Source organism: Bombina bombina, chromosome 6 (assembly GCF_027579735.1).
Source record: "Bombina bombina isolate aBomBom1 chromosome 6, aBomBom1.pri, whole genome shotgun sequence".
NCBI lineage: Eukaryota > Metazoa > Chordata > Amphibia > Anura > Bombinatoridae > Bombina > Bombina bombina.
The window spans coordinates 952037282-952063236 of NC_069504.1; the positions used below are offsets into that span (position 1 = coordinate 952037282).

Consider the following 25955-nt stretch of genomic DNA (forward strand, 5'->3'; position numbering starts at 1 on the left):
CCCACAAGTAAGGATGAAGCCGTGGACCGGACACACCTATGTAGGAGAAATAAAAATTCAGTAAAGGCTGGCGAGGAGCAGAAGCTAAGTATATCTTTGGGGGTTAAATCTCTCACATATCTTTCGTTTTTGAGTGTCGCTTGGATAACGTTAAATAGTTCTGCACATGATGCAGAATTATGTAACATTATTTTTTATGTTTACTGTCCCTTTACACATTGATATCTAATGCCACCCTAAGGCTTGGCATGAAAGTGTTACCCAATTTTAAAGTGGTTATAAGGGTACTCAGTAAAATTTCATTATTGTGTAAAGAGAATGATATTTTAATGTTCTATTTATAGATATAAATATTTTAATACTGGGTATAGTCACATTCAGTGTGAAAATATAGATAGGGTGTTATGTCCAAATATGCATGAGGATGCAAATAAAAATAAATTGTTTATAAATAATTAATAATAAAATAAAAAAAAGGTTTTTTTCATTAAAGTACATTGAGAAGTAGATTTACTGATAAAAAAAAAAAAATATGACACTACTACTACTGCAGTGAAATCCCTATTTAACCTAGAAACCATAAACTTATATAAACTCTAATTTGTATTTAGTAAAGGAACAAGCTCAATGGCTAATTACACATTAACATTACAGAAACATGGTGGAAAAATGTCAGCATGGTAAGTAGGTCCATAAGGTATTGACTAAAAAAAATAAAAAAAAATATAATATAATATATATATATATATATATATATATATATATATATATATATATATATATATATATATATATATATATATATATATATATATATATATATATATATATATATATATATATATATATATATATATATATATATATATATATATATATATATATATATATATATACACACACACACACACATATACAGGTGAAACTAGAAAAATTAGAATATTGTGCAAAAGTTAAATTATTTCACTAATGCAACTTAAAAGGTGAAACTAATATACGAGATAGACTCATTACATGCAAAGCAAGATAGTTCAAGCCGTGATTTGTCATAATTGTGATGATTATGGCTTACAGCTCATGAAAACCCCAAATCCACAATCTCAGAAAATTAGAATATTACATGCAATCAATAAAACAAGGATTGTACATACCTGTAGAACAATATCGGACCTTTAAAAAGTATAAGCATGCATACTGTATGTACTCAGTACTTGTTTGGGCCCCTTTTGCAGCAATTACTGCCTCAATGCGGCGTGGCATGGAAGCTATCAGTCTGTGGCACTGCTGAGGTGTTATGGAATACCAGGATGCTTCAATAGCGGCCTTCAGCTCTTCTGCATTGTTCAGTCTCATGTCTCTCATCTTTCTCTTGGCAAAGCCCCATAGATTCTCTATGGGGTTCAGGTCAGGCGGGTTTGCTTGCCAATCAAGCACAGTAATCCAACGGTCATTGAACCAGGTTTTGGTGCTTTTGGCAGTGTGGACAAGTGCCAAGTCCTGCTGGAAAATGAAGTCAGCATCCCCATAGAGCTCGTCTGCGGAAGGAAGCATGAAGTGCTCCAAAATCTCCTGGTAGACGGCTGCGTTGACCCTGGACTTAATGAAGCACAGTGGACCAACACCAGCAGATGACATGGCTCCCCAAATCAACACAGACTGTGGAAACTTCACACTTGACTTCAAGCATCTTGCAGTGTGTGCCTCTCCATTCTTCCTCCATACTCTGGGTCCTTGGTTTCCAAATGAGATGCAAAATTTGCTCTCAACAGAAAAGAGGACTTTGGACCACTGAGCAACAGATCAGGTCTGTTTTTCTTTAGCCCAGGTAAGACGCTTCTGACGTTGTTTGTTGTTCAGGAGTGGCTTGACAAGAGGAATACGACATTTGAAGCCCATGTCCAGGATCCGTCTGTGTATGGTGGCTCTTGTGAAAGTCCCCAACACTTTTGAATGGCCTTTTCCTGACAATCCTCTCCAGGCTGCGGTCATCCCTGCTGCTTGTGCACCTTTTTTCCCCACACTTTTCCACATAACTTTCTATTAATGTGCTTTGATACATCACTTTGGGAACATCCAAATTCTTTTGCAATTACCCTTTGAGGCTTTCCCTCCTTATGGAGGGTGTCAATGATGGTTTTCTTCACAACTGTCAGGTCAGCAGTCTCTCCCATGATTGTGATTCCTACTGAACAAGACTGAGAGACCATTTAAAGGCTCAGGAACCCTTTGCATGTGTTATGACTTAATTAGCAGATTAGAGTGGGATACTTTGAGCCTAGAATATTGCACCTTTTCACAATATTCTAATTTTCTGAGATTGTGGAATTGGGGTTTTCATGAGCTGTAAGCCATAATCTTCACAATTATGACAAATCACGACTTGAACTATCTTGCTTTGCATGTAATGAGTCTATCTCATATATTAGTTTCACCTTTTAAGTTGCATTAGTGAAATAAATTAACTTTTGCACAATATTCTAATTTTTCGAGTTTCACCTGTACATATACACACACACATACATACATACATACTGTATAGGAAGAGAATGCACTCACTGGGCTTGTATAAAAAAATAGCTTTTATTTAACACGGGTTAAAATAGGGAATAGAGCATGACCTTTCGATACCCTACTGGCATCTTTATTAAATGTCCCCAAATAGTTAGAATAGCAACATCACCAGTGTAATGACCTCCTTTGGTTCATCACGCTGGTGATGTTGCTATTCTATTTGGGGACATTTGATAAAGATGCCAGTAGGGCATCAGAACGTTATGCTCTATTCCCTATTTTAACCTATGTTAAATAAAAGGTATTTTTTTATACAAGCCCAGTAAGTGCAGTCTCTTCCTGGAAAACTGCATTATTTTTGACTTTGCACCATGGCAGCTGCATAAGTGAGTTGGTTATTAGAGTGAAGAATTACCTTGGAACTATATATATATATTTCCTGCCGAGATGTGGGATGCGTCCGTATAAGAACTGATACTGTAATAGTGTTTATACAGCATTTTTACACTCCCAATAAAATGTAAATGGTTTGGCATAACTAAAACAGGATATCAAAATATTTTTCCATGAAAAGTTTTAAAATCAACAACCAGCCTTTACCCTTAAAGAGTACTAAAAACACACATTCAAGTGAAAAAACAAATAAATATTTTATTAATTCACATATGGTATCAACATCTCTCCAATTGTACTCTTGGCATTATGAATAATGTATATCATGTATTTCATCACAGGATCAAAATGCTGCCCAAGGTAATTACCTGACAGTCAAATGGCAGAACAAACACGCAAACTCAGTAAATATAACTAATCAGGGTGATCGTTTCCTCCCCCCAAAAAAAATTGTGCTGATTTATACAGAAGATATGAAAATAAAAAGCACCCAGTATAACCAGACTGATTGTAGAAGCCACCGTCAGAAAAACACAGCTAATGTAATATTAAGGGAAGTTTAATTATTTTTTGTTCATTTGCTTTCAGCCTTGTAAAGCACATTTACAGCCTTGTTAGAATACTACTAGTCAAAATAAAAACAAAATACTAATTAGAATGATTGCTACATTAAGAAGAAATGTTAAAACTACAAATTCATCACAAAGAATATTAAACTGATGTTAAAGTGATTGTCAATCCTAGCGTTTGTGAAACCATTGGTACAAATAAAAGGGACTTTCATTCATGAAGTATAAAATACTTCATGCTGAAAGCTCCTTTATTTGTTTCAAGCATTTGCCACACTGAGCTGCTCAGGCAGCCCACGGCAGAAAGCTATTTGTCTGAGAGGTGACATTTCCACCTCTTAGCAAATAGCCATGTCGGAAATCCAGCGCGCATGGCGCCAAGCCGTATTTCCTGCACAGCTATTGGCTAAGAGGTGAAAACGTGACCTTTCAGTAAAACTGAGTTCTGCCGTGGGCTGCCTGAGCAGCTCAGTGTGGCTAACGCTTGATACAAAAAGGAGATTTCAGCCTGAAGTATTTGTTTACTTTATGACTGAAAGTCCCCTTTATTGGCTCCAGTTGTAAATCCTAGCGTTTCACAAAACGCTAGGATTGACAATCACTTTAAATGCATTTTAAACACTTTAAGGAAAAATTCCCACCAAGAATTTTTTTTTGTCTTTTTAAATAGAAAAAAGTCAGTTTGTTGTTTCATGACCAACGGGTCTTACAACAAATAGAAAAGTAATGGCCATGTTCCTGCAGCAGCAAAGGGTTAATACTTTATTATATGTAGTGTTTTGTATGGCACCACAGAAATTGCAAGTTGCTAAAAAGAGGAATGTGTAATAGAGCAAATGTGCTACTTATTTGTCCTGCTTAACTTCATGTTCGCAAGAGGCTTCTGGTGTCTCGTCTTTAGTCACTAAATGATCTTCAGGAAGGTTTCTTGCTTCAGCAATTAAACGTTTTACTCCAACCATCCACTGGCTAACTTCAGTGACATGATCCACCATAAGAGACCTATGAATCTCGTCAGCAGAATCCCAGTTCTGACATTTTAGCTCTTAAGGCAAAAAAAAACAACAACATATAAATAAATATAAAAAAAATACTATAACTTACAAACAAAAGCAAATACTTCCTTTAAAAGGGACATTAAACACTTTATAAGCATAAGTTATGCTCCACTTACTTCCCTCTAGTCGTAGGTGCTACCATGTGCATTCCAGTGCTGGCCTGTTTGCACGTGTGCAGCAACTCTCCTATAGACACCCATAATTAGAGGGAGGTGCATACCTATTTAGTGCTTAATTTCCCTTTAAGAACACCCTCACATGTTTTTCTCTTTAGGATGCAGCAGATTTGAGAAGAGAAAAAGACTTTCACAAATACAGTACGGGTTATAATTTTTGCTATTACTTTTCTTAGAGGGAAACTGGTCTACATTCACTAAAATTGCTGAGGCTATTTTGTTATTATTTTAAAATGAACATGTTAAATTGAAGTGTCTACTTACAACCGGCACTTTTGAATATTTTTTTTCTATACAAATAATTCAGTGCACACTAACTGCTAATTTCTTTGTTGATTATACACACACACACACACTTTCTTTAGAGATTTAGCGAGTAACTGCATACAAAAAAGGCAAGGGTCGTAAAGATATATTTAAAAAATCTAAAATTTTAACATAAATGAGCATCTACTGTTTTTCCAGTATGAGCTTGATTAATCATAAAACTGCTGAATTTTGTTGTAAATAATTATTACTTGTGATAAATTTCTAATTTCATTACTACTATTTTGGATTTTACATGGGTTTATTTACTGGTTTCATGCAGATTCTGTAAAAAAAAAAAAAAAAAAAAAAGTTTAACTTTTAAGAGCGCATACGTAGAAAATGAAGTTAGCGCTCTTTTTACCTTTTACTAGGATACTCATTCTCTTGCGTACAGGAGAAGATAATTTTTCACTGTTCCACATTTCTTCAAGCACTTTCAGCCTCCGACTTATGTCATTAAAAACTTGTTTCTGGAAATTATTTAAAAAAACAAAAAAATATAGTCAAAAAACACTCTATTTTCTATCAATATAAAGACATTTTTTAACAGTCCTCTCCAGCCTCTGTTATTCTATAAAACCCACTAAGTAAAACTTATAAAAAAAAGTCAGTTTGTTGTTTCATGACCATATAAGTAGCAAATTTGCTCTATTACACATTCCTCTTTTTAGCAACTTGCACTCTCTGTGGTGCCATACGGAATTATGGCTTCAAATCTAAGGACAAAACACTACATATAATAAAGTATTAACGTTTTGCTGATGCAGAAATATGTCCATATATGTTTCTATTTGCTGTAAGGCCAATTGGTCATGAAACAACAAACTGACTTTTTGGTATAAAGAAGAAGAAAAAGAAGATGGGCTAAACAGGGAAGGTAGGGAGGATGAGGGAGAACCTACACTACAGAAAAAGTACAATAAATAAATAAAAATACACTAAATTTGTTACTGGCAATATAAAAAAAGAAGATTGCATGAGGTAGGGAGGGTGAGGGGAAACCTACACTATGGAAAAAAAGTACAATAAATAAATGGGGAAAAAAAAACACTAATTTGTTAATGGCAGAGTAGCTAGGAGGGATCAGGGGGTGCTGGATGTAAGGGTAATCCCTACACTAGCAAATATTAAAGGGACAGTCTACACCAGAATTATTATGGTTTAAAAAGATAGATAGTCCCTTTATTACCCATTCCCCACTTTTGCATAATCAACAGTTATATTAATATACTTTTTACCTCTGTGGTTACCGTGTATCTAAGCCTCTGCAGACTGCACCCTTATCTAAGTTCTTTTGGCAGACTTGTATTTTAGCCAATCAGTGCTGACTCCTAGGTAATTCCACATGCATAAGCACAATGTATATATATATATATATATATATATATATATAGCACACATGAACTAAAGCCCTCTAGTTGTGCAAAAATGTCAAAAGGAGTTCTTCAAAGGCTAAAAAATTAGTATATGAGCCTCCTAGGTTTAGCTTTCAACTAAGAATACCAAGAGAACAAAGCAAAACTGATGATAAAAGTACTTTGGAAAGTTGTTTAAAATGACATGCCCTATCTGAATCATGAAAATTAATTTTTTACTAGACTGACCCTTTAACCTAACAAGCTAGCTGATTAACCCCTTCACTGGTGTGCAGCTACAATTAGTGACCTTCTAATTGCCAAAAACTAATGGCAAAGCCATGCATGCCTGCTATTTCTGAACAAAGGGAACCCCAGAGAAGCTTTTACAACCATTTGTTGTGTGTAAATAATTTCAGTGAGAAACCAAAAATTTGCGAAAAATATTTTTTTTTTTATATGATCCTATTTGGCAACCAAAGAGTGTCATCTAATATATCCCATAACGGGCCTAGATTAATACCTTATGTTGTCTACTTTAAAATATATATAGTTTTCATAGGTAAATCAAACACAAAGGTTCCATTTCTGTTTAAATTGAGTGATTCTTGTACTTTGGGCAAGTTTTTTATCTCCAATTCCCAGTAGCAAAGGGGTTAAATCACCAGAAGAAAGAAACAATAGTAGAATAAGGTTGACATTTTATACATGAAGAATAATCACTGCTTCACAATGTTCATGCAGTTTACAATTTACTCTGCTGTACACAGCATAAAACAGAAGCACAGACTAGGTAGATGACCAAATTAGGTGAAGGAATAGCAAATAAATAGAGCATTATGAAAACAGAAGGAAAAAGAAGACAAACCTACTCCTACAGGTCTGTTATGGACAATGAGTAATTACCGTGATTAGATCCTTACAGGCGTCTAGGGTTTCACTTAGTGGTGCTAAAATATCCTTTACATTAATGTCACACTCCGATTCAGACTGGTTAGAAAACTGCTTTACTCCTTCTGCTCTCAGAGGTGAGACAACTTGTCCAGTGGGTGGAGCTCCAACACTACTTGCCAGGCTGGCCGGTGGCATCTTTGGAGGAGTGGATGATGGAAGGGACTGTGAAATAGGAACTATAGACACATTGTGTTAATATCACTATCATGCACAAGTGAACTACCAACAACAACAAGTATACAAGTTAATAATCATAACAATAAGGATTTTAATGTGATATCACTGGAGATTAATATTTTGGGGGGAGCTCAGCATATACGGACTTGGTCTATTGTATTTCCTAATAATAATAATAATAATAATAATAATAATAATAATAATATCTGAGAATCCTGCTGTGTTTCCAGAATACAAAGCACACAATTTAACTACTTGGATACAACGTATTGTACAGATCATTTTGGGAAACAAATACTGATGTCGCTGTAGGACATCTAGCAGTGTAGCCTAGCTTTTTTATTTGTTATACATGAGTTATATTGTATTAAGTAATATATTTGATATCTGATGTTTCCCAAGGTCAAAGATAGCCACACAAAAGGAAACAATAAGGAATCAATAATAAGAAAACATGGGAGGTCTCGTATAAAATGACAGTCTGTTTCACAGGTGTTTAGATGCTTAAATACATTATGCATAAAAAGAACAACTATAGTGTAAAGCAAGTTATATCAAGCACACTTTATTTGTATACATTTCTAAGATTTATTGTCCCCTTTATACAAAATCTAGTAGTGGAGATGAGCATTCAGCTGGTAAATATTCTAGGGAGAGATTTGTGATGGAGAATATGCACTCATTATGTAAAGCGATGCAAAACCTGCCCTCACATCTTAACAACAGAGGCACTACCCAAAGAACAGGAATACAAAATCCAGGGCTGTTTTACTTGTTTTTCATCAAATGTAGTGCAACTCATTACATGTAACTAATACAAAAAAGGGGGTCACTCCAATTGGAGAAACAAGACAACACCTCAGGAAGAGAATTGATCTCCACCGGTTCACAATCACCAACAAAATAACAGATACACCGGTAGGCAAACATTTCAACAGACCAAATCACAACTTCCAGGATTTGAAAGTAAGAGTACTGAAAAGGTGACTTCAGATCCCAAAGGGAAAGGAGGATTTGGGAATACAAATTTATAACCCTGTTTGATTATTTCAGTTCAGGGTGGAACCTGACCCATGGCTTTCTAAACTCATATTTCCTAAGAACATGGCAAATCTACTTGATATTTAAACATTTACTCAGAACTATTTAATCCTACAGGTCACTGGTATGATACCCCCTACCTAGTGGAGACAGACAGCCTCTTGACACTTTAAGGGGCAGCCTACATTTTAGTCATTTTAAATTCTTACCTTAGATTAAGCTGCATCCCTTTCTATATCATGCAGCAGGAATGGTAAAAAAAAGTTATTTTAAAATGAATATTGTTTCTGGGATCTTTAAAATGACTGCTAGGCTCCACCCACTGATAATAGCGCAATCTGGGCTGCATCTAGGCACTCTGTTGAATAGCATTGACAGTCTGTTGAATTCAACTAGTGAGCCTTTCGTAATTGGATGCCATATGCAGCCCAGATTATGATGTCATCAGTGGGCAGAGCTTAGCAGCAATTTCAAAGAGGCAAATAACTTTTATTGCTGCATGATATAGAAAGGGATGCAGAATTCCATTTGCAGCTTAATCTAAGGTAAGACTTTAAGATGACTAAGGTGTAGACTGTCCCTTTAAAGATACAACATCTTCCTGCACTTTGTTATGCATATCCAAGTAATCATGTCCAGGAATCACAAACATCTTTACACATAGTGAGCTTGATTTGTACATCAGAATGCCTGACGAAGAGACCTCAGTGTCCTGAAAGATTGCGGCTGTACCCACTATTAGTTAGCTATTAAAAGATATCACCTGTACATCACTTTTGTTATTTTCTTACAAAAGGATTTTTACTTTCTTTGAATACACTTGCTAACAAGGTACTGCCCTTTTTCTGTAAACGAGTAAAAAGACTTACACGCATTTCACAACTGCAAAGAGCTTTCTATAATATTTCAATTTTATACCACGTCTACAAAGTTTAAATACCCTTTAATGAGCATTACAAATGACATGTTATATGGTACGATTATGGGGCCTAACAAACTGGAGACGTGATTGGCTTAAAAACAAAGCTACTGAAGTAACAAAAATGGACAATCAACTACATAATTTTTATTAGTTTTCCTCAGTCATGTCAAACTCATGGATATTGACTGACATTTCCTGAGGCGTCACAGAATCCACCTGTGGGTGTCACACAAAAATGCAGTTGTGAACAATTAGGGGTTGCTTTTCTATATTTGTTCTCATTCTTTTATGTGAGACTTATCTATTAACCTTTTAACGCCGTTAGGACGTTCCATGGCAGCCTAACTGCGCAGGGCTTTAGCACTGTTAGGACGGCGTGGAACGTCCTAGCCGTTTGGCTGTCCTAAAGCCAACGGCGCTTCCAGAATGGTGATCACCTGTGAAAGCAGCTAACTACTGATTTGTCTAAATAACAATATGGTGCAAAGCAACAAAGATAATATATTGTATCTTCTGGTATTCAAATAGTAAGTTTTACTGAATGAATTCTATGTGTAGATGTTTTGGGAAAGTGAACTGATGTGAATTATTTAGGAGATAATGATTATCATGATGTTGCTTACAGTGAGTGTTACAGAAATATCACACAAAAATGGATAATTATTTTTTTTCACATTGCATATGGTGTCATTTTCCCATATTTGGGTTTTCTGCAAAGTAACTGGAAGATGCATGTAAGTTAATTCATTACTTTTATGTCCCTTTAACGCCGAACAATCTACAGGGTCCGTCATCCTTCATTAGGCATGGGCTGGGGTACCTCAGGTTTCGCAGAAAGCAGAGACACTGCACTATTTCTTCATGCATCAGCTGTGAAGCAGAGCAAAAATAGCGCTATGGAGATCACCCCGGGGTGTCCCTGTGAGTGCATGTCTGCCAGTTAGGTACCGCCATTACATGAGATACACCCTGGTATCAAGCTCAGTGGGCTATCACTTAATGCCTCAGGGGTGAGGCAGTGTAGCTAAGCCCAATAAAGTGCCCCCATGGTCAAATAATTAAGTAATCACACGTCAGAAATGACAGGGACAGTCTACTCCAGAATTCCTATTGTTTAAAAAGATAGATAATCCCTTTATTATCCATTCCTCAGTTTTGCATATCCACTGTTATATTTATATAAGTTCTACCTCTGTAATTAAAAAGGGACAGTAAACCTTAAAAATAATGTTATATAATTCTGCACATAGTGCAGAATTATATGACATTATTTAAGTGCTATAGTTATAAATGCCTTTTTTACCTTTTAATATGTTAAAAATATGGCGCTTTTACAGACCCGCTCTCTGCTGAGCGGGTCTGTTATATTTAGTCAGCGCATCGGGCCAGCTGTATAGTCACAGCCCGGCCCGACCGCGCCATAAGACTAAGTGCAGCTCGCTCCTGTCAAAGGAGCGAGCTGCACTTAGTGCTATGGCGCGGTCGGGCCAGGCTGTGACTATACAGCTGGCCCGATGCGCTGACTAAATATAACAGACCCGCTCAGCAGAGAGGGGGTCTGTAAAAGCGCCATATTTTTAACATATTAAAAGGTAAAAAAGGCATTTATAACTATAGCACTTAAATAATGTTATATAAATTCTGCACTATGTGCAGAATTATATAACATTATTTTTAAGGTTTACTGTCCCTTTAAATTTTATCTAAGCTTCGGCAGACTGTCCCTTTATCTGAAAAATGTGCAATGAAGCCAATCAGTGCTGACTTTTAAATAACTCCACAAGAGTGAGCACAATGTTATCTATAAGAGGCAGTTCACCTGCTTAGAAATTAGCATATGAGCCTACCTAGGTTTAGCTTTCCACAAAAAATACCAAGAGAGCAAAGCAAATTTGATGATAAAAGTAAATTGGAAAATTGTTTTAAATTGCATGCCCTTTTGGAATCATGAAAGTTTAATTTTGACTAGACTGTCCCTTTAACTTTGGCTTGTCTTACCCCTCCCCTTGTCTCCCTATCTGCACGTATATGTCAAGTAGATTGTGAAATGTATTTTATAAATATATTTTAAGTGTTTTTTTTTTTTTTAATCCCTACTTTTTATTTTGAGCCCTTGGTATTAAAAGGGTTAAATTAAAAATGTCAGAATGCCTCTAAGTAAATACCCTGGGGTATCTAGTTTCTCCAATTATATACTTGTGTGTAATGGATTTGGATTAGGTGACCACTATTAAAGGGACATGAAACCCAAATTTTTTCTTTCATGATTCAAATAGACCATGCAATTTTAACGCCTTAAGGACCACAGCATTTTTCCATTTTCTGACCGTTTGGGACCAGGGTTATTTTTACATTTTTGCGGTGTTTGTGTTTAGCTGTAATTTTCCTCTTACTAAATTTACTGCACCCACACATATTATACCGTTTTTCTCACCATTAAATGGACTTTCTAAAGATACCATTAGTTTCATCATACCTTATAATTTACTATAAAATGTTTTATAAAAAAATGATGAAAAAAATAAAAACACACTTTTTCTAACTTTAACCCCAAAATCTGTTACACATCTACAACCACCAAAAAACATCCAAAATAAATAGTTTCTAAATTTTGTCCTGAGTTTAGAAATACCCAATATTAACATGTTCTTTCTTTTTTTTTTGCAAGTTATAGGGCAATAAATACAAGTAGCACTTTGCTATTTCCAAAATTAGCGATAGTTACGTTGTAACACTGATATCTGTCAGGAATCCCTGAATATCCCTTGACATGTATATATTTTTTTTTAGTAGACAACCCAAAGTATTGATCTAGGCCCATTTTGGTATATTTCATGCCACCATTTCACCGCCAAATGTGATCAAATAAAAAAAAATTGTTCACTTTTTCACAAACTTTAGGTTTCTCACTGAAATTATTTACAAACAGCTTGTGTAATTATGGCACAGATAGTTGTAAATGCTTTTCTGAGATACCCTTTGTTCAGAAGTAGCAGACTTATATGGCTTTGGCGTTGCTTTTTGGTAATTAGAAGGCCAGTAAATGCTGCTGCGCACCACATGTGTATTATGCCCAGCAGTGAAGGGGTTAATTAGGGAGCCTGTAGGGTTAATTTTAGCTTTAGTGTAGTAGACAACCCAAAGTGTTGATCTAGGCCCATTTTGGTATATTTCATGCCACCATTTCACCGCCAAATGCGATCAAATAAAAAAAAAAAAAAAAACATTACATTTTTCACAATTTTACGTTACTCACTGAAATTACTTACAAACCGCTAAATCCTGCTGCGCACCACACTTGTATTATGCCCAGCAGTGAAGGGGTTAATTTAGGTAGCTTGTAGGGTTAGTTTTAGCTTTAGTGTAGAAATCGGCCTCCCACCTGACACATCCCACCCCCTGAACCCTCCCTGACCACCCTCAAACAGGTCTCTTCCCTTCCCCACCTCACAATTGTCACCGCCATCTTAAGTACTGGCAAAAAAAAAAAAAAAAAAAAAAAAAAAAAAAAAGGTATTGAAGTTGCCTCGGTATTGAGGCATCACTGTAACACCTTAGAAAGCGTTTGGAAGCGATCAGGATCGCTTCCGCCGCTTGAAATCCCTAAGGACGTACAGGGTACATCCTCGGTCACTAACTGACAGTTTTTGTAGGACGTACCCTTTACGTCCTTGGTCCTTAAGGGGTTAAATAACTTTCCAATTTATTTATTTTATCTAATTTGTTTTCTCTTTATATCCTTGGTTGAAAGTTATACTAAGGTAGGCACAGAAGCTGCTGATTGGTGGCTGCACATATTTGCCTCATCTTCTTGGCTTTTAGCTAGCTCCCAATAGCTGCTCCTTTGAAGGGAAATAAAACCCCAAAAATGTTTTCACGATTCAGACAGGAGCATGCATTTGTAAACAACTTTCCAATTGACATCAAATTTTCTTAATTCTCTTGGTGTCCTTTCTTGAAGCAGCAATGCACTACTGGGAGCTAGCTAAACACAACGGTAAGCCAATCAAAAGAGGTATATATGTGCATCTGCCAATCAGCACTTAGCTCCCAGCTCCTGAGCCTACCTAGGTATGCTTTTCAACAAAGGATACCAAAAGAAAGCAAATTAGATCAAATAAATAAATTAGAAAGCTGTTTAAAATGACATGCTCTATCTGAATGATAAAATAATTTTTTGGGGGTTTCATGTCCGTTTAACAAAGGATACCAAGAAAAGGAAACAAATGTAATTATAGAAGTAAATTGAATGCTCTAACTGAATCATGAAAAAAAAATGTTGTGGTTTCATGTCCCTTTAAGTTCACAGTCCAAACACAAATGTTAGCGTTAAACCAATAATACAATCTTTGTAGTATTTGGCCTATATTTGTTACAGATAAAATAGAAACCTAGACATGTGAGATATTCCTAATATCAGGACAAAATAATCAAATGTATTTGGAGGTATTTTTCTTTAGCTACACAATTTTTGTAATTTTTTTAATTGAATTCGTACTTTTTATTTTATTTACCCAAAAGGGTATCACAAGAAAGCCCTGGTTTTTTTTTTATAATATGTATGGTGCACTTAACAAGAGAGAAGATAATTATGGTGAAACCAATACAGAGCAAACATACTAAAATTGCCTGTCATTTAAGCGTAGAAACTGGGGAAATTATTTGTCCTTAAAGGGACATTAAACCCCCAAAAAATTATTTCATGATTTAGGTAGAGGATACAATTTTAAACAACATTCTAATTTACTTCTATTATCTAATTTGCTTTATACTTTAGATATCTGTCGTTGAAGAAATATCAATGCACATAGTTGAGCCAATCACACAAGGTATCTATGTGCAGCCACCAATCAGCAGCTACTGAGCCTATCTAGATATGCTTTTCAGCAAAGGATATCAAGAGAATGAAGCAAATTAGATAATAGAAGTAAATTAGAAAATTGTTTAAAAGAAAAAAATTGGGTTTCATGTCCCTTTAAGGGAATAAACAAAAGTCTGTAATCTAATATAAAGCAGTTATCTTAATTACAATGACAATAATAACGACACTACGTCATCACATCACTTTGGACATACATCTGAAAACTAATTGCAACATCTAAAATCTGAGTCACTAGAGGAAACTCTGCCCTCTGCTCATCTATTCCTTATGCTTCGCCTACCTGCTGGAGGGGAGCCCTGTAAAGGTACAGGCACCCTTTTATTTAGCGCTGTGCGTTTGCCACTCCCTGGCTGGTTTTGAAGCCCATATGAAAACTGTGGAGGATCATTCCAGCCCTTCTCCCGGTTACCTATTAAATAATAACAACAAACACAAAAGTAAATCTCACAATGAATGTGCGTAACTCCATTTAGTACCTGGAGCATGGTCCTCATTTACCAAAATGCTTGTTCAATTTCTTCTTTTTATTAAGATATTTCAGATCCTCGGTAAGTTACACAGTATGGCCACAGTCATCAGTGAGTTATTTCACCACATGAAGCATACAACACTGCATCAATTAACAGTTACTGGCAATATCTGATAATGATTCCTACTATGTTATGTTTTAGATTATTCTATAGACCTATTTACAAAAATATTTGCTTGCTTCAAAAAAAAAATAATAATAATAAAAAAAAAAAAAAAAAAAAAAAAAAAAAAAAGTTATGCTGGCTCTTCAGTTTTAAATTAATTTGTTAATATAATATATATTTTTTGTCCATTTACACCTGCAGTTTTAAAGTGAATCTAAATTTGAATGAATACATGCACGGATTTTAAAAATACTATTAAAAACAGGGGCACTTTCAGTCATTAAAATTTACATTGAAGCGTTTTTTTTTTTTTTTAATTATCTTTTTCTTTAGGAAAAACAGACCGGCGATCCTCTGCCCACTTCTACTGCTGTACTTAGCGTATCAATGACAAAACTAACTTCCTCCAATCGTTGCTCGGCCTCACGAGTTGAACGCCTTGGGGTGCTTGCAACGATTGGAAGAAGCCGGTTTCGTCATTGCGGTGCTAAGTACAGAGGAGCTGCGTGCGGAGGATCTCCGGTCTGGTTTTCTAAAGAAAAGAGTATTTAAAAAAAAAAAAAAAGCTTCAATGTTAATTTTAATAAATGAAAGTGCCCCTTTTTTAATAGTATTTTTAAAAACTGGGCACTTATTCATTCAAATTAACATTCACTTTAAGACACGGAATTCTGAGCTTTTCTGCCATTACACAAAATTAGAGGTCACAATAATTGCAAGGGTTGACAAGAATGAAAGGAGGGGGGGATATTTTGGGCCCAAGAAGGATTTATAGGAGCTTGTGTGAAGAAAGGAACTAATTGTTTAGGACAATTGGCAATTCACATGGATACATACTGTACATATATATTTTAGGCCCAAAAGTAAATGTTACTGTATTGGTACTTCTATCAACAAATAAACAGTTCACATTTGCTTTGTTAGAACCTGGGGGACTAAACATTGTCACTGTCATATTAAAGGGACAGTCTACACCAGAATTGTTATTGTTTTAAAAGATAGATTATATTTCCTTTATTACCCATTCCCCAGTTTTGCATAACCAACATTGTTATATTAATATACTTTTTACCTCTGTGATTACCTTGTATCTAAGCATCTTCTGGCAGCCCCCTGATCACATGTTTTTTTATTTATTTATTATCTATTGACTTTAGCCACTTAGTGCCGTGTTGTGCTGACTCTTAAATAACTCCACGGGCATTAGCACAATGTTATCTATATGGCCCACATGAACTAAGAAGTCTCCTGTTGTGAAAAGCTAATAAAAAGCATGTGATAAGAGGCTGTCGTGTAGTGGTTCAGAAACAGGCAGAAATTTAGATGTTTAAATGTGATAAAGTACAGGTATATTAATATATCAATGTTGGTTGTGCGCTGGGGAATGGGTAGTAAAGGCGTTATCTATATTTTAAAACAATAACAATTTTAGTGTTGACTGTCCCTTTAATAGGACATATTACTTAAAGAGAAAGTCTAGTCAAAATTAAACTATCCAGGGTGTTGAACCAAAAATGGACGGCTCCTAAGCTTACATTCCGGCTTTTTCAAATAAAGATACCAAGAGAAAAGAAGAAAAAAATAATAATAGGAGTAAATTAGAAAGTTGCTTAAAATTGCATGCCCTATCTGAACCATGAAAGACAAAATTTGGGTTGACACACAGTAGAAGTGCCACTCAGGACCTGCGGTTCACTGCTGGCCCGAGCAGAACCTGCCGCTAATCCAATCAGCAGTTCTAGTTGAACGACTCAGGTGTGCAACTAGCGCTGCTGTTTGGATCAGTGTCAGGTTTTCACGTTACTTTTCATCAAACCTATATTTAATAATTAAAAAATATAAACATTTTCAAAAGAACATCGTCTCTTATTAATGTTCCCCCCACTAAGATGATTCTGTAAATATAAGGGCTCTAGAAAAGTGAATCAGAAATATAGCAAAAACATGAATATGGGAGATTCCACACTGTAATGATTATGTTATCCTAAGAAACATATTCACTAAAGTATGATTATTCCCATTGTCTCATCTCTATAGAACACAGGAATTGGATTTATTGTTGTCACTAGAGAATTGTTTGAAATCTTAGTGAATTTTTTTTAACCTATGGAAATGATTAATTGAAGCAAGGTTCTTCAAACCACGAATCAGGACCCATTACTAAGTCGCAACACCATGTTTACTGGGTCGCAACTTGTGTGTGTTGCAGGAGAGTGTGTGTGCGTATATGTTGTAGGAGAGTGTGTATGGTGCATGTGTTGTATGAGGGTGTATGTGGTATGTGGGCGTGTGTGCTGTATGAGAGTTTGTGTGTTGTCTGTGTGAGTATTGTACGAGTGTGTGTATGTGTTGTAGGAGGGTGTGTGTGTCTGGTGTGTGTTGTATGAGAGTTTGTGTGTTGTATGAGAGTTTGTGTGTTGTCTGTGTGAGTATTGTATGAGTGTGTGTATGTGTTGTAGGAGGGTGTGTGCTGTATGAGAGTTTGTGTGTTGTATGAGTGTGTATGTTGTGTGTGTGAGTATTGTATGAGTGTGTGTATGTGTTGTAGGAGGGTGTGTGTGGTGTGTGTGTGTGCGTTGTATGAGTGAGTGTGAGTATTGTATGAGTGTGTGTATGTGTTGTAGGAGGGTGTGTGGTGTATGAGAGTGTGTGTGTTGTATGGGAGAGTGTGTGGTGTGTGTATTGTATAAGAGTGTAGTGTTGTATGAGTGTGTTGTGTGTATGAGAGTGTGTATGTTGTATGAGTGAGTATTGTATGAGTGTGTGTTGTAGGAAGGTGTGTGTGGTGTATGAGAGTGTGTGTGTTGTATAAGAGTGAGTGTGTGTGAGTGTTGTATGGGAGAGTGTGTGGTGTGTGTGTATTGTATAAGAGTGTAGTGTTATATGAGTGTGTTGTGTGTATGAGAGTGTGTATGTTGTATGAGTGTGAGCATTGTATGAGTGTGTGTTGTATGTGTTGTAGGAGGGTGTGTGTGGTGTATGAGAGTATGAGTGTTGTATGGGAGAGTGTGTATTGTATAAGAGTGTAGTGTTGTATGAGTGTGTTGTGTGTATAAGAGTGTGTGTTATTACCTTTTACAACACTTTCAAGTTTGACTACAACCAGGAATAAAGTACACACACATTTTAGTCACTTTGCCATAAATTGCAGCTATCCTGTATTTTATTTCATAAATTTCAGCCCAAGCATAAAAATAGGGTTGTGGTGGTATGTAGTAACATGGCACTGGGTCTAGGGAAAAAAAAGATTGAAGAACCCTCCATTAAAGTATTTAGAGGTTCTCAAAAATGTAGTGAATCAGCTATTTAAAACAAAATAAACTTGAGATATTGTCCTATCTCCAAATTCCTAGGGAAGTTAGGTAACTATTGTAAACCAGGAAACTATAGCTGAAAACCTGAGTATTACAAATAATAAAACTCCCAGCTCTGTCTAGTGTTAATGTCATTAGGTCTCCCTGGCAACTGCAGTTACCCAAAAAAAACTACCTTGTTCTTTCAGGCTGCTGTCCCTAATCCCTAACATACCTAAATTACTAGAGATCATCATCACATTTAATACAAATCATCCTTTTTCTCAAACTAATTATGCAAGCTCACCTTCCTTTCCAGTGATCAGAACTCAGCTCACATTCTTACCCCCTACCATAGCCACCAGTCTGACTTACCCGGCTTCACATACAGCTCAGCCATGTCACCTCCTCCCTTCCCAGTTCCCAGATCGACTCTGCCCATACAGGAAATCCCATGCTGTCACAGCTGCTTCGTGGCTTCTCTTTTTTTTTTTTATTATGATAATCCTTTCACAACTTTATTTAAAAAGTCCAGACAAACGAACATAAAATCTAGACGAATACTGTAGTTAGTTCAGGTGGATACACATGTGTTATTAAATTGTTAATTGTTCTGAATATTATGGTATGTAGTGACACTAGTCTTATACATTTCTTTGAAATAAAAACTGGGAAATATTACAATGCTACTTTTACATGATAAAGTGGTTATTATCCAATGTATATGTTTAGAGGACAGAAGGGCCAATGAAAAAAAACTCTTTAAAAATAGTTTCCAATAAACTTCTATTATCACACGTTTTGTTCTTATTGTATTCTTTAAGGGGATACCTAGATAGGTAGTTTGGTGGCAAACTGCTGCCATCTTGTGCTCTTTCAAATGTATAGCATTGTTATTTATCTATAAATACATAAACACCTGAATATAGAAAATGCTTTCTAATTGGAGACAACAATTTCAAGAGCAACTTCAAAAGTAAGTATATATACAGAAGGACTTTCCAGCAGAGTTAGTAAAACAAAACTATAATTAAAGAATTGTACAAATTCATAAGGCCTTTTGGTGGCTTTCTGTGACAAACATTCTGAAAAATGTATCTCATACAATTTACACAAATGAAATATTCATGTGGGTAAGCATACAATATAGGTACTGTATATTAAAATGAATGCACATTGATATTTTATACAGATATATACTTCTTGATTTTTTGTGAAGTGTTCCTGCTCTGCTACTGATCTTAGAGAAGAAAAGTTAGAATAAGCACATTGGTTGTTCTCAGTTACTAAAATGAAATTAATAAACCTGACTTAAAAGGGTATGAAACGCAAAATTAAACTTGCATGATTCAGATTTGAAGACACCTGCAATTAATTTTTAGACACTTTAAAAACATTCTAGTAAATTTACTTTGTTCTTTTGGCATTGTTTATTGAAAAACATATGTACATATCCTTAGCAGCAGCAATGCACTACTGGGAGCTAGCTGGTGATTGGGAGACTACACACATTTGTTTATTGCCATTGACTCACCAGATGTGTTCAGCTACCTCCCACTAGTGCATTGCTGCTCTGAACTGACTTTAACTACGTGTTTAACCCCTCTGAAAGGGGTTAAACACATAGTTATATGCAAGCAATAGTGCAATAATAAAATACTCTATCTTTTTTTTTTGCAATTGTATTTCCCTTGATTTAACACATAGCGAGCAAATACAAATTTTGGATTTGGAAAAAGATTTTTGAAACGTGTTGCTCAGTTCAACCGTGGGCTTCCTTAGTGGAGCACACTTGTGGATCAGCTGTGTATCATCCTGCAGAAACAGACTGCTCTGTTGTTGATTATTTTACAGGCTTAAGTTTGACCGTATCATTGCTAGAGGTGGAGGAGCTACCTGTTAATCAAGAAAGAGGATTGGTTGCTGTAAATTTCTGGTTCCACACACAGGAGAAGTCACGGCTGCAAAAGAAGTATCTGTTACACCCTGACCACATCTACACCGGATTTCTTACACTGAGATGTAAGTACAGATGTGTGAATATATCTGTTTACTGTTACCACATACAAGAGATTTCTTTCTCCCTGCATTAGGATCTGAAAGCCTCACCTTTGGTCCACACCCAGGACTGCTCTTTCTTCAGTTAGCACCTGGACTTCCATTACTCAAGGGGCAAGATTACATATGCGGCACAGGCTTCAGCGCAACTGCTGAAACCCACGCCACCTGTAATTTCACCTCTTACATCGGGGAATCACATTAACCCCGCCGCAGTTCATAAAGTGCCGTAAGTCGGATAAACTAGTGATGTCCAGAAATGTGCGGAAATACACATTTCATGGAGTCGCCAGTGATTTACGGCACTTTAGAAACTGCCGGCTCCTAAGAAAAAAATAAATAAATTAAATCTCCCGTAAAAGTGTAACCCGCCTCCCAGAAATAAACCCGACTCGTAAAAGCCCCTATATCCGCAATCCCCCCACATCGTAACTAATAATACAAGTATTAACCCCTAAACCGACAACCCACCACAAAGCAATATGCCCAATTAAACTATTAACCCATAATCCGCCATTCACCCACATCGCAATCTACCTAATAAAGTTTAACCCCTAATCCGCCATTCACTCACATCGCAATTTACCTATTACAAGTATTAACCCCTAAATCCGCCAACCCCAACATCGCAAACTACCTAATAAATCTATTAACCCCTAAACCGCCAAACCCCCACATTGCAATAAACCTAATTAATCGCAACCGTCAACCCCCCACAACGCAAATAACTAATTTAATTACTAAGCCCACTAACCTAACACCCCCTAAATTAAACCCAAATTACATAAAATACTAAATTACAATTAAAATTAAAAAAAAATGATAGTAAAAAAATTAAGATTAAATTAAATTAATCTAAAATTACAAAAAATACTAAATTACAATTAAAATAAAAAATCGTTATAGTAAAAAAAAAAACTAAGATTAAATTAATCTAAAATTACAAAAAATAAAAAAGTCTAACATTACAGAAAATAATAAACCAAATTATCAAAAATAAAAAAAATTAAACCTAATCCCTATGAAAATAAAAAAGCCCCCAAAAATAAAAACACCCCCTAATCTAATACTAAAATACCAATAGTCCTTAAAAGTCCCCCCCAACAGTAAAACCCACCAAACTCCCCAAAATAAAAAAAAAATAACACTAAAAAACCCATTGCCCCTAAAAGGGCATTCAACTCTTTTACTGCCCTTAAAAAGGCATTCAGCTCTTTTACCACCCAATAAAATCCCTAATCTAAAAAATGAAAAAAAAAATGTTTTTTAAAAAAAAGCCTTAGTCTAACCCCCAGATAGGTTCTCACGGTTCCTAAAGTCCGGCGGACTTCATGTATATTGTGATTCTGGCAGAGCGTACAACTTTAAAAAAAAGTTGTTACCATAAAATTTTTTGTTGCAGAGATATCTAGGTAGTCATACCCCCCAACTGTCCCGATTTTCTCGGGACAGTCCCGATTTTAGGCGTCTGTCCCGCTGTCCCGGGTTGCTAGCCATCTGTCCCGCATTGCCCCATGCATTAAAAAAAAAATTTTTTTTTCTAATTCTATTGGGCAAATACTCAGAAGCAGCTGGTTTTTCTCTCCCAGGGTTATATACCTATTAGATTCTTTGTGAAAAATTAATGGTGTGTGGGTTAAGCAGGAGTATGAAGGCTGTATACCCTCTGATACCCTCAGGTAATGGTAACCTCTTACCCCTGGTAGTGATGACTTCTAATCCCTGATGATAATACTAGCATGCCTTCAGTTTTATATGATGAGCAGTGCTAACACCAGGGTAATGAACAGTGGCAGCCTCAGACTGCCAGTTAATGTGCTTGCCAACCCCAGGACCCCATACAATAAGTTACAGATACCCATATATGATGTAGTGTGCGTCTATCTGTATCTTTGAGTATGTGTGTGTATCTGCATATATAAGTGTAAGCTGTGTATGTGTGTGTGTGTGTATCTGCATGTATACGTGTATGCTATGTAGTGTATGTGTCTGCATGTATAAATGTAAGCTATGAAGTGTGTGTATCTGCATGTATAAGTGTATACTATGTAGTGTGTGTGTGTGTGTATCTGTATGTATAAGTGTAAGCTGTGTAGTGTGTGTGTGTGTATCTGTATGTAAAAGTGTGTGTGTGTATCTGCATATATAAGTGTATACTATGTAGTGTGTGTCTGCATGGGTAAGAGTATGCAATGTAGTGTGTGTGTATCTGCATGTATAAGTGTATGCTATGTAGTGTATGTGTCTGCATGTATAAATGTAAGCTATGAAGTGTGTGTATCTGCATGTATAAGTGTATACTATGTAGTGTGTGTGTGTATCTGCATGTATAAGTGTAAGCTGTGTAGTGTGTGTGTGTGTATCTGTATGTAAAAGTGTGTGTGTATCTGCATGTATAAGTGTATGTTATGTAGTGTGTGTCTGCATGTATAAATGTAAGCTATGAAGTGTGTGTATCTGCATGTATAAGTGTAAGCTATGTAGTGTGTGTGTATCTGCATGTATAAGTGTATGCTATGTAGTGTGTGTGTTTCTGTATGTGTAAGTGTATGCTATGTAGTGTGTGTGTGTGTGTGTATCTGCCTGTATAAGTGTATGATATGTAGTATGTGTCTGCATGGGTAAGTGTATGCAATGTAGTGTGTGTGTATCTGCATGTGTAAGTGTATACTATGTAGTGTGTGCGTGTGTATCTGCATGTATAAGTGTAAGCTGTGTAGTGTGTGTGTGTATCTGTATGTAAAAGTGTGTGTGTATCTGCATGTATAAGTGTATGCTATGAAGTGTGTGTCTGCATGTATAAATGTAAGCTATGAAGTGTGTGTATCTGCATGTGTAAGTGTATACTATGTAGTGTGTGTGTGTGTGTATCTGCATGTATAAGTGTAAGCTATGTAGTGTGTGTGTATCTGCATGTATAAGTGTATGCTATGTAGTGTGTGTGTTTCTGTATGTGTAAGTGTATGCTATGTAGTGTGTGTGTATCTGCATTTATAAGTGTATGCTATGTAGTGTGTGTCTGCATGGGTAAGTGTATGCAATGTAGTGTGTGTGTATCTGCATGTATAAATGTAAGCTATGAAGTGTGTGTATCTGCATGTATAAGTGTATACTATGTAGTGTGTGTGTGTATCTGCATGTATAAGTGTAAGCTGTGTAGTGTGTGTGTGTGTGTGTGTATCTGTATGTAAAAGTGTGTGTGTATCTGCATGTATAAGTGTATGTTATGTAGTGTGTGTCTGCATGTATAAATGTAAGCTATGAAGTGTGTGTATCTGCATGTATAAGTGTAAGCTATGTAGTGTGTGTGTATCTGCATGTATAAGTGTATGCTATGTAGTGTGTGTGTTTCTGTATGTGTAAGTGTATGCTATGTAGTGTGTGTGTGTGTGTGTGTGTATCTGCCTGTATAAGTGTATGATATGTAGTGTGTGTCTGCATGGGTAAGTGTATGCAATGTAGTGTGTGTGTATCTGCATGTGTAAGTGTATACTATGTAGTGTGTGTGTGTGTGTGTGTGTGTATCTGCATGTATAAGTGTAAGCTGTGTAGTGTGTGTGTGTGTATCTGTATGTAAAAGTGTGTGTGTATCTGCATGTATTAGTGTATGCTATGAAGTGTGTGTCTGCATGTATAAATGTAAGCTATGAAGTGTGTGTATCTGCATGTGTAAGTGTAAGCTATGTAGTGTGTGTGTGTATGTGTGTGTATCTGCATGTATAAGTGTATGCTATGTAGTGTGTGTGTATCTGCATTTATAAGTGTATGCTATGTAGTGTGTGTGTTTCTGTATGTGTACGTGTATGCTATGTAGTGTGTATCTGCATGTATAAGTGTATGCTATGTAGTGTGTGTCTGCATGTATAAATGTAAGCTATGAAGTGTGTGTATCTGCATGTGTAAGTGTATACTATGTAGTGTGTGTGTGTGTGTATCTGCATGTATAAGTGTAAGCTATGTAGTGTGTGTCTGCATGTATAAGTGTAAGCTATGTAGTGTGTGTATCTGTATGTATAAGTGTATGATATGTAGTGTGTGTCTGCATGTGTAAGTGTATGCAATGTAGTGTGTGTGTGTGTGTATCTGCATGTATAAGTGTAAGCTGTGTAGTGTGTGTGTATCTGTATGTATAAGTGTGTGTGTGTATCTGCATGTATAAGTGTATGCTATGTAGTGTGTGTCTGCATGTATAAATGTAAGCTATGAAGTGTGTGTATCTGCATGTGTAAGTGTATACTATGTAGTGTGTGTGTGTGTATCTGCATGTATAAGTGTAAGCTATGTAGTGTGTGTCTGCATGTATAAGTGTAAGCTATGTAGTGTGTGTATCTGTATGTATAAGTGTATACTATGTAGTGTGTGTGTGTGTGTGTGTATCTGCATGTATAAGTGTAAGCTATGTAGTGTGTGTCTGCATGTATAAGTGTAAGCTATGTAGTGTGTGTATCTGTATGTATAAGTGTATGCTATGTAGTGTGTTTGTATGTGCATGTGTAAGTGTATGCATCTGCATGTGTAAGTGTATGTTATGTAGTGTGTTTGTATGTGCATGTATAAGTGTATGCTATGTAGTGTGTGTGTATATCTGCATATGTAAGTGTATGATATGTAGTGTGTGTGTGTGTGTGTGTGTATCTCAATGTGTAAGTGTATGCTATGTAGTGTGTGTGTATGTGCATATGTATGTGTATGCTATGTAGTGTGTTACTGTGCATTTTTGCTAACTTTAAAGGCCAGAATCTAGAATATTAATGGGGAATGCAGAGAGCAGTTTTAAAGAATCTATTATTAAATGTCCAATTAAAGGGACACTGAACCCCAAAAAATTGATTCTGTGATTCAGATAGAGCATACAATTTTAAGCAACTTTCTAATTTACTCCTATTATCAATTTTTATTCGTTCTCTTGCTATCTTTATTTGAAAAAGAAGGCATCTAAGCTTTTTGTTGGTTCAGATCTCTAGACAGCACTTATTTATTGGTGGATGAATTTATCCACCAATCAGCAAGGACAACCCAGGTTGTTCACCAAAAATGGTCCGGCATCTAAACTTACATTCTTGCATTTCAAATAAAGATACCAAGAGAATAAAGAAAATTTGATAATAGGAGTAAATTAGAAAGTTGCTTAAAATGTCATGCTCTATCTGAATCACGAAAGAAAAAATGTGGATTCAGTGTCCCTTTAAGATAAAAATATTTAGCACCGTCTCTGCAAAGGTTTGAGCTTGTGTTTGATTGGCTGCCTAAGAGTATTAAAAGATATGACTTTATTTAGAATTTTATTTATATTACTTTGGTCTTATGATTTTTTAAGCCCCGCCCCTGCTCCTGCCCACCACATTTCGAATTTTGAAATGTTGGGAGGTATGGGTAGGTGTCTGGAACACTAATAGAAAATAGAAAATAGCGCTGCTATCTATAATGCTCTTGCAAAAGGATAACATTTTTATAAAACTGCTGCATATAGTCAGGGTGGATTTGATTTAAGGGTTTTTTGGTGGGTTTTATTTTTAGATTAGGGTCTGGGCATGTAAAAGAGCTAAATGCCCTTTTAAGGGCAATGCCCATACAAATGCCCTTTTAAGGACAATGGGGAGCTTAGGTTATTTTAAATAGGTT

General features: G+C 36.0%; 1 protein-coding gene across 1 annotated transcript; it reads right to left on the reverse strand.

Moving 5' to 3' along the window:
• Positions 1 to 3136: 3136 nt before the first annotated feature.
• On the reverse strand, positions 3137 to 18742 carry SRA1 (steroid receptor RNA activator 1). The gene is made up of 5 exons (XM_053718593.1): positions 18651 to 18742; positions 14628 to 14756; positions 7278 to 7501; positions 5378 to 5486; positions 3137 to 4518 (listed from the first exon to the last, which is right to left on the reverse strand). Exons 1-5 carry the CDS (start codon positions 18715 to 18717, stop codon positions 4319 to 4321), a joined length of 729 nt encoding a protein of 242 aa, XP_053574568.1. The 5' UTR covers positions 18718 to 18742; the 3' UTR covers positions 3137 to 4318.
• Between the last annotated feature and the right edge of the window lie 7213 nt (positions 18743 to 25955).